At 41.0% G+C, this 13,809-nt stretch overlaps 1 protein-coding gene across 3 annotated transcripts in view; it reads left to right on the top strand.

Moving 5' to 3' along the window:
* The window catches only part of GRIK4 (glutamate ionotropic receptor kainate type subunit 4), a 489,165-nt gene that overhangs the window by 358,703 nt on the left and 116,653 nt on the right, over positions 1-13,809 (top strand). For all 3 annotated transcript variants that reach the window (XM_040325544.1, XM_040325543.1, XM_040325545.1), the window contains 2 exons: positions 7,806-7,984; positions 12,280-12,333. In XM_040325544.1, coding sequence (XP_040181478.1) covers positions 7,806-7,984; positions 12,280-12,333 — 233 coding nt within the window. The remainder of the gene's footprint in view (positions 1-7,805; positions 7,985-12,279; positions 12,334-13,809) is intronic.

A 13,809-nucleotide genomic window follows, 5' to 3' on the forward strand; every position in this document is an offset into this window, starting at 1 on the left:
GACACGGGCAGTACACACCAAGTAGCTTTAGGTGTAAACTACAGAGAACACATGCAGTACACACCAAGTAGCTTTAGGTGCAAACTACAGAGGACACGTGCAGTACACACCAAGTAGCTTTAGGTGCAAACTACAGAGGACACGTGCAGTACACACCAAGTAGCATTAGCTGCAAATTACAGAGGACACGGGCAGTACACACAAAGTAGCTTTAGGTGCAAACTACAGAGGACACGTGCAGTACACACCAAGTAGCTTTAGGTGCAAACTACAGAGGACATGGGCAGTACACACCAAGTAGCTTTAGGTGCAAACTACAGAGGACAAAGGCAGTACACACCAAGTAGCTATATGGTGCACACTGCAGAGGACACAGGCAATACACCACGTGAGAATACTGCAGCTAGCACAATCACCTGCCTGTCAGTAAATTAGGAATAGCTGATCCAGCTAAACTATAATGTATAAATATATGTACAACACCTGGGATGCATATATATCCTCTACACACTGTAACTTTAACTGACTAGCCTGCCTGCTCTATCTACCTAGTAAAAATGACACTGTCTCTCTCTCTCTCTGTCTGTCTTTAACCACCGCCGCAACACACTACACAAGGCCGACCTGCAGGTGGCATTTTATAGTGTGGGGCGTGTACTAAACCCCCTGAGCCCTAATTGGCCAAAGCCACCCTGGCTTAGGCCAATTATGGCTCTCCGTTTTTTGCACGCTGTGATTGGCCAAGCATGCGAGTCATAGTGCATGCTTGGCCAATCATCAGCCAGCAATGCACTGCGATGCCGCAGTGAATTATAGGCCGTGATGTGCCACGAATTTGGTGCGAACGGCCCGTAACGTTCGTATTTCGACGAACGATCGAACATACGATCTTCGAGTCGAGCAGGGGTTCGACTCGAACACGAAGCTCATCCCTAATCATGAAATATTTGCACTTTGCAAATAATGAGGACTTTGATGAGAGTTCTCATCCAGCTCCAAAGCTGAAAAAAATTTGGGAGGTTTACCAGCTTATTTTGCAGAATTTCCAGCGGACCTATATTCCTGAGAGAGACATTACTATCGATGATAGTCTCATGGCCTACAAAGGTAGACTCAGCTGGATACAGTTCACTGATCAAAGCGCGCTCGCTTTGGCATAAAGTCATTTATGCTGTGTGAATCCAGCTCTGGGTACATCTGGAACTCAGTCCTGTACACCGGGAAAGGGACCAAATTCTGCCAGCGATTCAGCGGTTTTGGAATGGCAACCGCTTTGGTTCTTTCCTTGATAGAGCCATTGCTGAACCAGGGCTACTGTGTCACCACAGACAATTTTTATACCTCCCCAGAACTGTACATTTTCCCACAACTATAGCTGGGAGCTTAGAACACCCTGTCTTATAAAATAATTAGAGCTGTGGAAATTAAAGATAAATTACTCGATTAATCGTTCATTTTTTTGATCGATCAAAATTCTTTTAATCGGTACTAGTGGTGCAACGCATCGTATATTATCCGGGATCCGAACGGGTCACCATATGCGGATCGGCACACCACGTGATCTGCGGAGCTCCGCTGCTGCCTTGGCCATTGGAAAGGCTGCAGCTTCGGCCTAGCTCCCAGAGCGGCAGCCATTTTGGTCCACCCGGCGGCGGCCTAGGTGAGCCTAGAGCGGCGCGCTGATGTCATCACCCAGCCTCAACTGCTCGTGTTCGGCCAGCTTCTCTGGTAAGACTAAGCAAGCACTAATCTTCCTATACAGTGGGGGAGATGTGGACCATATTACAGTGGGGAGATGACTGTGGATTACAGTGGGGGAGATGTCTGTGGATATTACAGTGGGGCAGATGTCTGTGGATATTACAGTGGGGGAGATGTCTGTATATCACAGTGGGGACTATATATGGTGGTGATCCGAAAAATGTATGTGCGTTATAATTAATCAAAATTAATCGATTAATCGATAAAAAAAATTGATTAATAGAACACGAAAATTTTAATCAGTAACAGCCCTAAAAATAATAACAAAAGGGAATGGCGCAGAAAATGGTGCAAAGACACACCAGGACCATCAAATGGCAATGTAAAAACAATAATTTAGGAAGTCTTTACTATTATGTCTGGTATAAAATTTCATAAAAGTTTATAAAATCCATGAGGTACTATAGCAACACTTCTGGCAGCTCCCTTGAGAGTGAAGCAATTCTCTGGAAGACAGGTACAAGAACAACAAGGTGTGCCGCACTAAGTGTAGCAAATTGGATCAAAAGGGGGATTTATTAATTAAGCAACAGCCAAATGGCTACTCACATTAAAATGGAGATCAACAAGCATATAAGAGAAGGTGTCTGTCATCACTGGGGGCCCCGGGATGTGTCACGGCAAGTTCGCTGTACTCCCGGCAAGGTCGGTGGATCAGCTGGCCAGGACCCTGCCTTGCAGTGTGGTAACCAGCATGAAACAGCACTTTTTCCTCAGAGTCAGATTTCCTTTAGCAGTATAGAAGAAATGTAAAAAATGGAATGCAAGAATTTTTTTTTTCCTTGTGTTCAATTTTATTTGTTGCAGTTTGCAGGGCAGGGAAAGTCTGACTCAGGGTACAGTACATCTCTATTATATGATTTATTATACAGCTAATGTTTGGATATAGAAACTCTGAATCACCATGAAGCTGGAAACCATAAATCAATATGTGATTTGAAAAGAATCCTGTATCAAGAGACATATTCAGCATCCTATTTCTAAAAATGCTCTCTTCCTGGCAGTCTCTGGTTTCATAACTTTTAATGTAAGTAATTCCAGGAACCAAATCGTAATAGACTGTATTGCAGTTTACCTGTCTTTAAATGTGGTACCTGCATAGGTTTTCTTTTTTTCGGGCTGCTTTTCATGTTTTTGCGTTGTGAGCCTGCCAGTGACACACTTTCTGTTCTAGGGTGACAGCATTTACTTGCAGTATCTATAAAGTAGAGGTGCTGTGTCCCTGGGCTGCTTGCCCCTGTTTTGTGTTTCAGATAACCCCTCCTCCCCTTTTCTTCAGAACAGAAAACTTAGCAGGGCTGATAACTTGTTTGACGTTTCAGTGCAGAATAGGCAGAATCCACAAAAAGGTAGGAGGTCACTGTATTTCTGATGAGATCAAAAGGTATTGTGATGCTTATTGAACCATTGTAACAAAAGCCTTTTAGTGGTAGATTTAATCGACTACAAAGGGGCAAATAGGAGAGGTTCTTGTTGGGGTTTACATACACTTTAGGGTCTCATTCACACAGGGCATTTTAATCTATGCCCCATGCAGGGCCATGTTTCCAGCATCGGAGTGCACAGGTGTTGCATGCATCTCTGTGCAAGCAGTCCAATAGCTGTCAACTGGGACAGCTATAGGACTGTCGCACTTTGGGTGCTTTCAGGGCTGTACACCCGCACCTTCATGTCATTCTGGGAGCAACAGCTTTGTCCCCCAAAGCCTTGCACTGGACATGATGGTGTTGAGATACAGTATGCCCCTTGAGCATGGAGGAGCACCATCTGCCAGGGGAGCTGAGGTAAGTTAAAGTGAAGGTCTGCCCATCCCTGCAAAAATTAAAAGCCAGCAGCTGCAAATACTGCAGCTGCTGACTTTTAATAATAGGACACTTTGCTGTCCTGGAGTCCAGCGATGTTGGCACTGCAGCTGATGTTTCCATCAGCTGTCGGGTGCTACCGCTGCCATTGCCGGTAAGGGGACCCAGTAGTTAATCATTATGGCTTCAGGCTGGGTGCCTACTGTGAATGTGCGAGGCATCGCTGCGCTCTCCTACTGGTCCGGCGGTGGGGTACCTGTCAACGAGGGGGGAGGACACAAAAGAGTGGAAGTTCCACTTTTGGGTGAAACTCCACTTTAAAGTGCTTCTCCTTCCCTTTGGACTAAACGAGGAATTGATCATTTGCAAATTTCCTGGAGTTATGCTTTAAGTCACTCACTAATATGACACTTACATAAAGGAAGGAAAGCCAATGAAATGACAGAATGCTTGACCTCTATACTTTATGTCATTAACTCAGAAAGCACTAGAGTCAATTAATTAGCACAAACTGCCAGGGAACAGAGATTTTCATATAGCAAAGTCAGCAATGCCACTTTTCATATTTCTTTAAATTTTAGTATAATTTAAAGCTATTTTCTGTAATGATAAAAACAACAAATGTTTTTGTTTAATGCGTTTCACTAAGAAATAAAAGGGCACAGTAAAAGCAAAAAATCACGATCAATGATAAAAATATGAGAAGTGTTTTTTTGTATTAATGTAAGTGTTGAGTGGGAAGTTGCCCTTCTAGTCACATGCATGTGTTTCAGTTGCTATTTTTGTTGGGTATCTTTTAGAAGACATTGGTGTCTTTTGTCTTTTCTGTTTTTTCAACACCCTCACGCTAGCTAAAAAAAAAAAACTTTGACAGCATTTATGGATGGGACTGCAATTTTTGCCAGTCATTCTGTGCTATAAAATCTATTTGCTTCAAGGTGATACAGTGGGTGCAGATTAGCAAACAAGAGCAAAGAGAATGTGCAAATTACAGCACCCAAGAGTACATCTTATGTCAACAGACTTGACCACTGCTAACTGAAATGTAAATGTCCATAGTGGCCATTAGATTCTTTGGTTCATTCTGTTAAAAAAAAATCTTTACTTTCTCTTATAACCGTATTTCACCAGTTTTTTAAAGACATTGTACAGTTTCAAATGTTTTAGTTGTTTTTACTAGGTATTGGTGCAATTATGTTCCCTGTGTTGTTTGTTTGCCCAACACATATGCTGTGGCTGCAGTTTGTAGAGCTGATTGATCCCCCTATGCCTATGCATTTATTAACCTAGCTTGTCCCTATTCAATAAAAGGGACAGGAAACTACTTATTATGAGTCACACAGTGTTCATTCTATGCTTTCCCATTTTTTTTGTTGCATCACAAATGTGGGAGAGATAATTTGAAAAAAAACACATCTCTTCCAGCATTTTGATCTGCTGCTCTACTGTGACTGCTCTACTGGTTTGTGGCTGTGTCAGATAATTATTTCACCTGTACCAGTGCTAGACTGAGAGATGCAGGGATTGTGCAATATGTAGTTTCTTCACAGGAAGTGTCACTTCTTATGCCGCGTACACACGATCGTTTTTCGGCATGAAAAAAAACGAAGTTTTTTAGCATGTCCAAAAAACAACGTTTTTCCAACTTCATCATTAAAAACGATGTTGCCCACACACCATCGTTTTAGAAAAATGATGAACAAAGCGCAGTGACGTACACCACGTACAAAGGCACTCTAAAGGGGAAGTTCTATTCGCCTTTGGGCTGCTTTTAGCTGATTCCTTGTTAGTAAAAGACGATTCACGCTTTTTTGTCTGTTACAGCGTGATGAATGTGCTTACTCCATTATGAATAGTAGTTTTACCTGAACGAGCGCTCCCGTCTCATAACTTGCTTCTGGGCATGCGCGGGTTTAAAACGTCGTTTTTGCCCACACACGATCATTTTTAACAACACGAAAAACTACATTTTAAAAAACGACGTTAAAAAATGCAGCATGTTCGAATTTTTTTTGTCGTTTTTCAGAAGCCGAAAAACGATGTGAAGCCCACATACGATCATTTTAAATCACGTTTTTAAAAACAACGTTTTTTTTCATCCTGAAAAACAATTGTGTGTATGCGGCATTAGGCTACAGACCGAGGTTATTCATTAACCCAGAGATGTCAAACTAAATTTCATTGTGGGCCATATCAGCAGTATGCTTACCCTCAAAGGGCCGGGTGTATCTTAAGTGCACTATGTGCAGAGTTGAGGAGTGCAATACTTAAAGAGTATAAAGTTTAGGGGTGTGCTGTGTACAGAGTGTAGGATTCATGGGTGCACTATGCACAGTTTGCAACCCCAACCTCCACCCCTTAAAGCATCTCCTACGTTGCCCGGCTCTAGTACCTCCCTGCGTAGGCGGCCCTTCATCGCCAAACATTCTCTCTCAGATCTGTCCCTGCCGTGAGTGCGTGCAGGGGTCTGTTAGTTCTGGGAGCCACTGGGAGCAAAGCTGTCCCTTGTAAACACAGAAGGCTTCTGTGTTTACAAGTAGCAACAGGGAGAGTTGGAGGTTGCAGAATGGGGTTGTGCCAGGTTCTAGCTGAAAAAATGGGTGCAAGGGTGGCACGACAAGGCCTGGCGGGCTGCATTCAGTCCACGGGACTTGTGTTTGACATATATGCATTAGCCTGTGCAGTGCCATGCCTCATGTTTGACACTGTAATGTAACAATATTCTCTATTATAGGGTATGTGCACAGGGCAAAAGAATGACACAATGAAGCTATATGATCAATGCACATATTATGAAGATGGAAAACACAAGGTTTATAATGCTTTTAAATATATGATACTGCATTTTGCACAACCTCGTTAATCTCTGCACTGCTTCACTGGATATGTCCTTATACGCTACAAATATGTTTCTTGCTCAGTTCAACTTTGTTAAATACATTTTTTTATGACTATTGATCAAGAGCACCTAAGTTGGCTGATCAGAACTCCCCCAGCACTGCCACTGATCCCAACTCCCCGCCAGCACTGCCATTCATCCCAACTCCCCACCAAGGAGTAAGGCCCCGTACACACGACCAGTTTCCTCGGCAGAATTCAGCTTCCGACCGAGTTTCTGGCTGAATTCTGCCGAGAAACCCGGCCGTGTGTACAATTTCGCCGAGGAAGCCGACGAGGAGCTCGGCGAGGAAATAGAGAACATGTTCTCTATTTCCTCGTTGTTCTATGGGAGCTCTCGGCCCGAACTGGCCGAGGAACTCGATGTGTTTGGCACGTCGAGTTCCTCGGCCGTGTGTACGGGGCCTAAGAGAAGGAATAAAAATAGAGAAAACATGGAAGGGAGCGGAAAAGAGGGGGAGGAAGAAAGGAAAAGGGAGAGAAAAGCCCCATACACACTATCAGTTTTCCTGCAGGTTTTTCTCTTCAGGTTTACCAAAACCATCTAATATAAGGTCAACCCTTAAGAGTTTCAATTTGTATGCAATCAGGCAGGCTCTGCACTACATGATTTTGGTAAACCTGAAGAGAAAAACCTGCAGGAAAACTGATAGTTTATATGGGGCTAAAGAATAAGAGAAAGAACAAGAAAGATGGCTAGAGAGAGGGTTGGGGAAAAAAATGAGAAATTAGGATAAAGCGATATAAAAGGGAAAGAAAAGAGAACAAATAAAGTGTGGTATAACCTAAAATGTACCATAAGGGGATTGAATACTGTACAAGTGGAAGGGACCCAGGGAGCACTAAATGTCCATGGGTTAGGGGCACAAATTACTTGTCTTGCCTTGGGTGCTGACAACCCACGCTACGAAAATAATTTTACCGTTAGGGGTCACCACAACTTGGGAAATTTTATCATGGGGTCACGGCACTAGAGGGTTGAAAACCACTGGTCTAGGATATAACTTTCAACCTGTAGATAGCTGCAGTAATTTATGGTTATGATTTTAATGGCATGTGTGCACTGCAAAGATTTCTAGACGCTTACTATAAGTCAGATTAAATGGGACACATCTTAATTTTTTTGTGTAATTATATGCTTTTTGTAATTATCATTTTTTACATTACTTTGGGTAAAATATATAAGATTTTGGTTGCTGTCAGTTGCAGACTATAAGCTATTCACTTTTTTGGTTGCATTCTCTGATGCGCACTGTGTATTCTGCTTTGCTGGGCGATTTTTGTAGGCCACTGACTTGTTGACATTGTTTTTTACTTTGAAAATTACCATATATGTCTCCTTAGGTCTTCTGAACCTGGAGAAGCTCCTGCGCCAGTTTCTGATTTCCAAGGACTGTCTTTCAGTCAGGATGCTTGATGACAGTTGGGACCCAACGCCACTCTTAAAAGAAATTCGTGATGACAAGACCAGTACTATCATTATTCATGCTAATGCATCAATGTCCCACACAATATTAATGAAGGTGTGCAAATTACATAGTTTTGTCTCTCACAATGCCCCAATTCACACAGAGCTGTACAATATGTCTATTTTTTTTTTTGGTCCATTCATGCATGTATCAATTGTCATAGGAACATTAAAGGCTAAGTTCGTCCCCCCCCCCCCCCCCCCAAAATTCCAGCTTCCCTGTGTACCAATATAGCAAAAATGTACCCCTTTTACAGGGAAAAAAATCTATCTGTCCTAGGCCATGCTTTGCCTCAACCTTCAATTAGTTGTATAAAATACCTCTCCATTACTTTCTGGACAGCCCTTAGGTTGCAAAAAACATTAAGGCACCAGCTGACCTCATTAACACACACCCTGCACCTGCCCTCTCCTTACAGGAGATCGCTCCCACCCACCTCTGCAGGTTCATGCTTTTCCAGCGCAATCAGTGATCACCATCCTCACTAAATAAACAGCAATCAATTTATTTTCTACCTTAACGTCTTCTTGCGTAGAACATTCATTTGTCAGAGTGTGCAGAAGCTGGGCAATCAGATAACCGCCTACAGCAGTTTATTATATAGTTTTGGAAACTCTAAAGGAGATCATACAGAGATTTTACAATCAGATTGTATAGTGTATGGCCACCTTTATAGACCTAAATTAATTAGTCACACTATTGCCCATTAATTGTTAATGACATCTCAAGTGCAGAAGCAAGCAGACATTTTGCCATGTGAAAAAACTTTTGGGTAATCGTAGCAAAACTGTGCAAACAGCAACACACCAAAATGTCCCATGAGCTACTTTGCCATGTGAAGGGCAACCCATTGAAATCAATGGTCTGCCCTGTGCGAGTTGCGGGAAAGTTGAGCCCAAAATAAAGTGTGCTCCGCCTACTCTAGGTATAAATGGGGCCTGAAAGTGGTGTGTTTACACAAGAACAAGGAACTTCCATTCACATCTATGTATTTCCGAACACACGGCAAACTGAACAGAAAACATGCATTTTGATGTGCATTTTGAAAACAAACATGAATCACACTTGCAGCGCAATTAAATGTTAATGGCACTCCAAGCATGGGTAGCAGGCGCACATCTGCCAAACGACAAACAAGCTGCAAGTGCAAAAAAAGGGAGGCATTTCTTAGCCTAATATGTTTCTAGCCTGTGCATTGTTAAGCGTGTCTGTTTTGGGGTCCATTGACCTGCTTATTTATTTCTCCAGTTACTTGAAGTTAGCCTGCCTTTATCGCTTGTATGCTGAGTTGGGAGTCGTTGTCTGTACAGGATATTTACGGCTGCTTTACCCCTTCTATGTCAAGCAATGGCTATGGTTTGGTATTTCTAGTTTTTTTTACCTGTGTACTAAAATATACATTTTTGTTACTGTACGTTTTTGAGCCAGGGAATGCCCAACGGTTCTGTTTTGTATTCCCTTTTAATGTTCAAATGAAAAAATAAAGGGGAGGTAATAAAAATGTACCATGTTCCCCTCCAAAAATATTCTGGAGCTTTTTTGGGCCGTTTGTTGTGCATAGGGAAGCCCATTCAAGTGATTGGGCTGCTCTACCCCATGTTTGACAAGTGAAAATGTTCTAAACTGACCCCCCCCCCCATGCACTCCTTCCTATGTACTTGTATAAAAATTGCATTACACTATGCAATCCGATTGTATAATCTCTGTACAATTTTCTTTAGATTTACCAGAACTTTGGAATTGGAAGACCCACCGGAACAATCCATTGAATTTGTATTAAATCAGACAGGCCCTTGTACATAGTTACATAGTAGGCGATGTTGAAAAAATACACAGGTCCATCAAGTCCAACCTATGTGTGTGATTTTCTGTCAGTATTATATTGTATATCCCTGTATGTTGTGGTACTACATAGCTGATGGTACATCTAAAAAAGATTGTACAATCAGATTGTAGAGTGTATGGTCACCTTAGGAAAGCGGGTGGAAATAAAACAAGAGGTGGTATAATAATAAGGGAGGTGTGGTCCAGACAGGAATCATGCCCTATTCTGTGATGCAGCACGGTAGTGTATGATGGGAGACAACGCACAGGAAGTGATGGAAGAAAAAAGCATGTTAAAAAAACTCACACAGAAACGTGAAATTTCAAATCTTCTGTGGGCGAGGTAAGCGAAAATGTTTCTGTTTATAATGAAAAGTGAAATTCTGCCCAAAAAGGAGAACGCGTGCAGTTTTGGGGAAAATACATTCCTCTTCAGTACAGTTTGATAAATAAATAAGAGGGCTATCTATACCGCATTATGGTTGAGAAGGTCTGTATTAGGGAATAATTGTGCTCTAATGATTTTATAGAGATTACTGTCCAGTTCTTCATGTTTGAGTTATGATAATGCAATTTTGGGTGTAGGCACAGACACTGCATGTGAGAAAATGGTACTACCGCGCTAAATTAAATAATCAAAATTATACCATTAACAAATCACCAAATAGTAAACGCAGCAAAAATAGTGTTGTGGGTCAAACAGAGTAAAGGTAAAAATTATAATAATTGCGCTGATTACTAACTTAAATAATGCCAACCGTGTTTATAAGTGATTTAAGATCTGAGTATAAGTAACACAGAAAAAACAATAAATGAACAAATCCACAATAAGTGTCCAAATGTGCTTGGAATGTGCACCAGTGGTTCAATTAAGAACAACACCCAATTCAGTGTAGTGATAGGAAATACGATGTGATCACAGACAAACTCCTGCTTCACAGGAAGGGATCTCCTCCACATAGACACCGCTCATGGAAAAAAGAGAGAGAGAGACAACTCATAGCGCAGATGGTAAGGCACCAGGACTAACAGAGACAATGATCTCTGACAGTAGCACACTCACGATACCGCCGTTCAAACAATGCATAAATCCACAGTGCACCGATCCTTCATAGAGCCGCTCAGCTGATGTTTCCTCTCCTCATTCGGATCCACTATCCGTCCCGCTCGTAACTACTCCCCCACGCGTTACGTCAATGGTCACTTGACTAAGTCAAGTGACCATTGACGTAACGCGTGGGGGAGTAGATCATTGTCTCTGTTAGTCCTGGTGCCTTACCATCTGCGCTATGAGTTGTCTCTCTCTCTCTTTTTTTCCATGAGTGGTGTCTATGTGGAGGAGATCCCTTCCTGTGAAGCAGGAGTTTGTCTGTGATCACATCGTATTTCCTATCACTACACTGAATTGGGTGTTGTTCTTAATTGAACCACTGGTGCACATTCCAAGCACATTTGGACACTTATTGTGGATTTGTTCATTTATTGTTTTTTCTGTGTTACTTATACTCAGATCTTAAATCACTTATAAACACGGTTGGCATTATTTAAGTTAGTAATCAGCGCAATTATTATAATTTTTACAGACACTGCATGGTACCCCATGATTCCCATTGATTCCCAGAAATCTGAAATCAGAGTAAGCATGGCCTATACATTTTATACGTGTCTGGCTCGGAAGATATATGACACTGTACATTAACAGGATGTTCAGCTGCAGAAAACAAGACACAATTGGTAAGGGAACATGCACACAGGACGTTTAAAAAACATCAGCACTGCTGCCAGAAAAAAAGTTAGCCGTGCTGTTAGCCGAGTTTTTGAATAACATTTATGGGCTTTTTTTGCAGTTTTTGTGCATTAGCGTTTTTTCTTTTTTTTTTTCTCATAAAAACACTCCCTATAATGTAGAAACGCCAAATGCAGCTAACAGCTTGTTACAGCGTTTAGCAGAGTTTAGGGATATTTTTGGGCATTTTTACAGCTAGTTTTTACTGCTCCTAGAAGCACAGACTGTCGTTGTTTTCTATTGCTCCTAAACGCTTATGCCTCCAAACGCCTCTGACAGTTTATGTGTCATTGTGCATGGACACATAGGCTAACATTGAGCAGCATTTGTAGGTAGTTTAAAAAATGTCAGACGCTCCTAACAGCAGCTGTAAAAATGTCATGCGTGCATGAAACGTAATAGGTTATAGCTGGGTATCTATAAATAGCTTTTATATTGAAAAATATGGAAACATTTTTTGTTAAGGTCGTAGGTCTCATTTTATAAGAAATTCAAAAAATACACTGTAAAAATGCCTTTTGTATAAAATATACCTTTTAAAATGTCCCAATCAGATTTATAACATCACAGTCACTACAGATTCACTGTCTGTGTCACTGGAAAAGCAATTGTATTACATTATTGTTGGTGTAATGCAGTTTATATAAATACATTTTTAGATGAAACTTGCAAATTAACATTTAAGGTGCATTAACAGACTTTTATGGGGGTTTTTGTATTTTTCTTTCCTTTTTTACAGGCTGCAGAGCTGGGAATGGTTTCGGCTTATTACACATATATCTTTACAAATCTGGTGAGAAATTACTTTCTTATTAACAGCAAAAGCAGTGCTGTGAATTATTTTCTCCTATCTTGTGTATTTCTATAGACCACTTAAGGCTGTAATGATATTATTACAGGTGACTAAAGTATGAAACAGCAGTAAAATGTAATTACTACAGTATGTTGAAAGTTAAAGCATTTATAGAGATGGTCTTTATCACAATGTTACTAAAGATATTGATTGGAAGAGAGAGCACTTTTAGAACTGCAATTGTAAAAAGCACGTATTGCACAGTTTTTTTTTTACAGAAAATTATACAGTTTTACATACTGATGGAAGTTTCAAGAGTAATCTGAATTTGAGCCATAACAATATGGGTGACTGACCTCTTCCTACTTCACACTTGCTGGTGCTAAGTGCCTTCAATAATTGAATAGAATGTCACTTTTGAAAATGAATGCAAAGTGTAATCATCTATCTGTAGCTGCTGTGAATAGTGCAGTGCTCTCTGTAAGCCCAGGTTCACACTGACAGCAGGATAAAATCCAGCTGAACTCATACAATTTTATTCCTGCATGTCAATCCCGACTTCTGGGGCGATTTCAGAGACATCTGTGTGGGTTGCTGCACAGGTGTCTATAAAAAACGTACCCTGAAGTTGCCAAAAGTAGTACAGAAACTACTTTTGTAAATCGGGGGGTTGCCGCAAATGCGGAATTGCACAGATTCAGACGGTGCAATCGCCGGCAATTGCCACCGATTTGGCATGCGATTTGACATGCCAAATCACTCCAATGTGAACCTAGGCTAAAGCAGAGAAAAATATATTAGTAGATAGATAGACAGCTGGACATTTTTTCAAATCTGCTGTTTGAGCCTTTAGTAGGCTTATTACATACATTCTTTTTCTGTAGTAATTGTGACATATGTTTATGTGATAATTCATTAAGCACTTTTTATTGTTCTTAGAGGAATGAAAAGACATCATTTTTTGAATGTTTCTTTTTGTACTTTGCACACAGTGTTGATGTATGAACATTAGATTCCTGGCAGAAAGTTCCTGCGTAAAACCGAGGCTAAGCTGTATAATAAATGTATTTTCGTGTTTTGGCACATGTGTGTACACATGCATAAAAATTCTAGCTTTTCTTGGGTTGTGTTGTGTCCATGTACATTTATGTATATTTGTGCCTATACACGCATAAACGACTGCCCAGCAATGCAGATTTTTGGAGATTTTTTTTTTTTTTTTACTGATCTTTATGCAGAGCAAGATTACACACCTGAGTATATATGCACATTAACCACTTGCTTACTGGGCACATATACCCCCTTCCTGCCCAGGCAAAATTTCAGCTTTTGGCACTGTCACGCTTTAAATGAAAATTGCGAGGTCTTGCGACGTGGCTCCCAAACAAAATGTACGTCCTCAAATAGAGCTTTCTTTTGGTGGATTTTGATCACCTCTGCGGTTTTTATTTTTTGCGCTATAAACAAAAAAAGAGC

The sequence above is a fragment of the Rana temporaria genome, chromosome 10, assembly GCF_905171775.1.
Source record: "Rana temporaria chromosome 10, aRanTem1.1, whole genome shotgun sequence".
Taxonomy (NCBI): domain Eukaryota; kingdom Metazoa; phylum Chordata; class Amphibia; order Anura; family Ranidae; genus Rana; species Rana temporaria.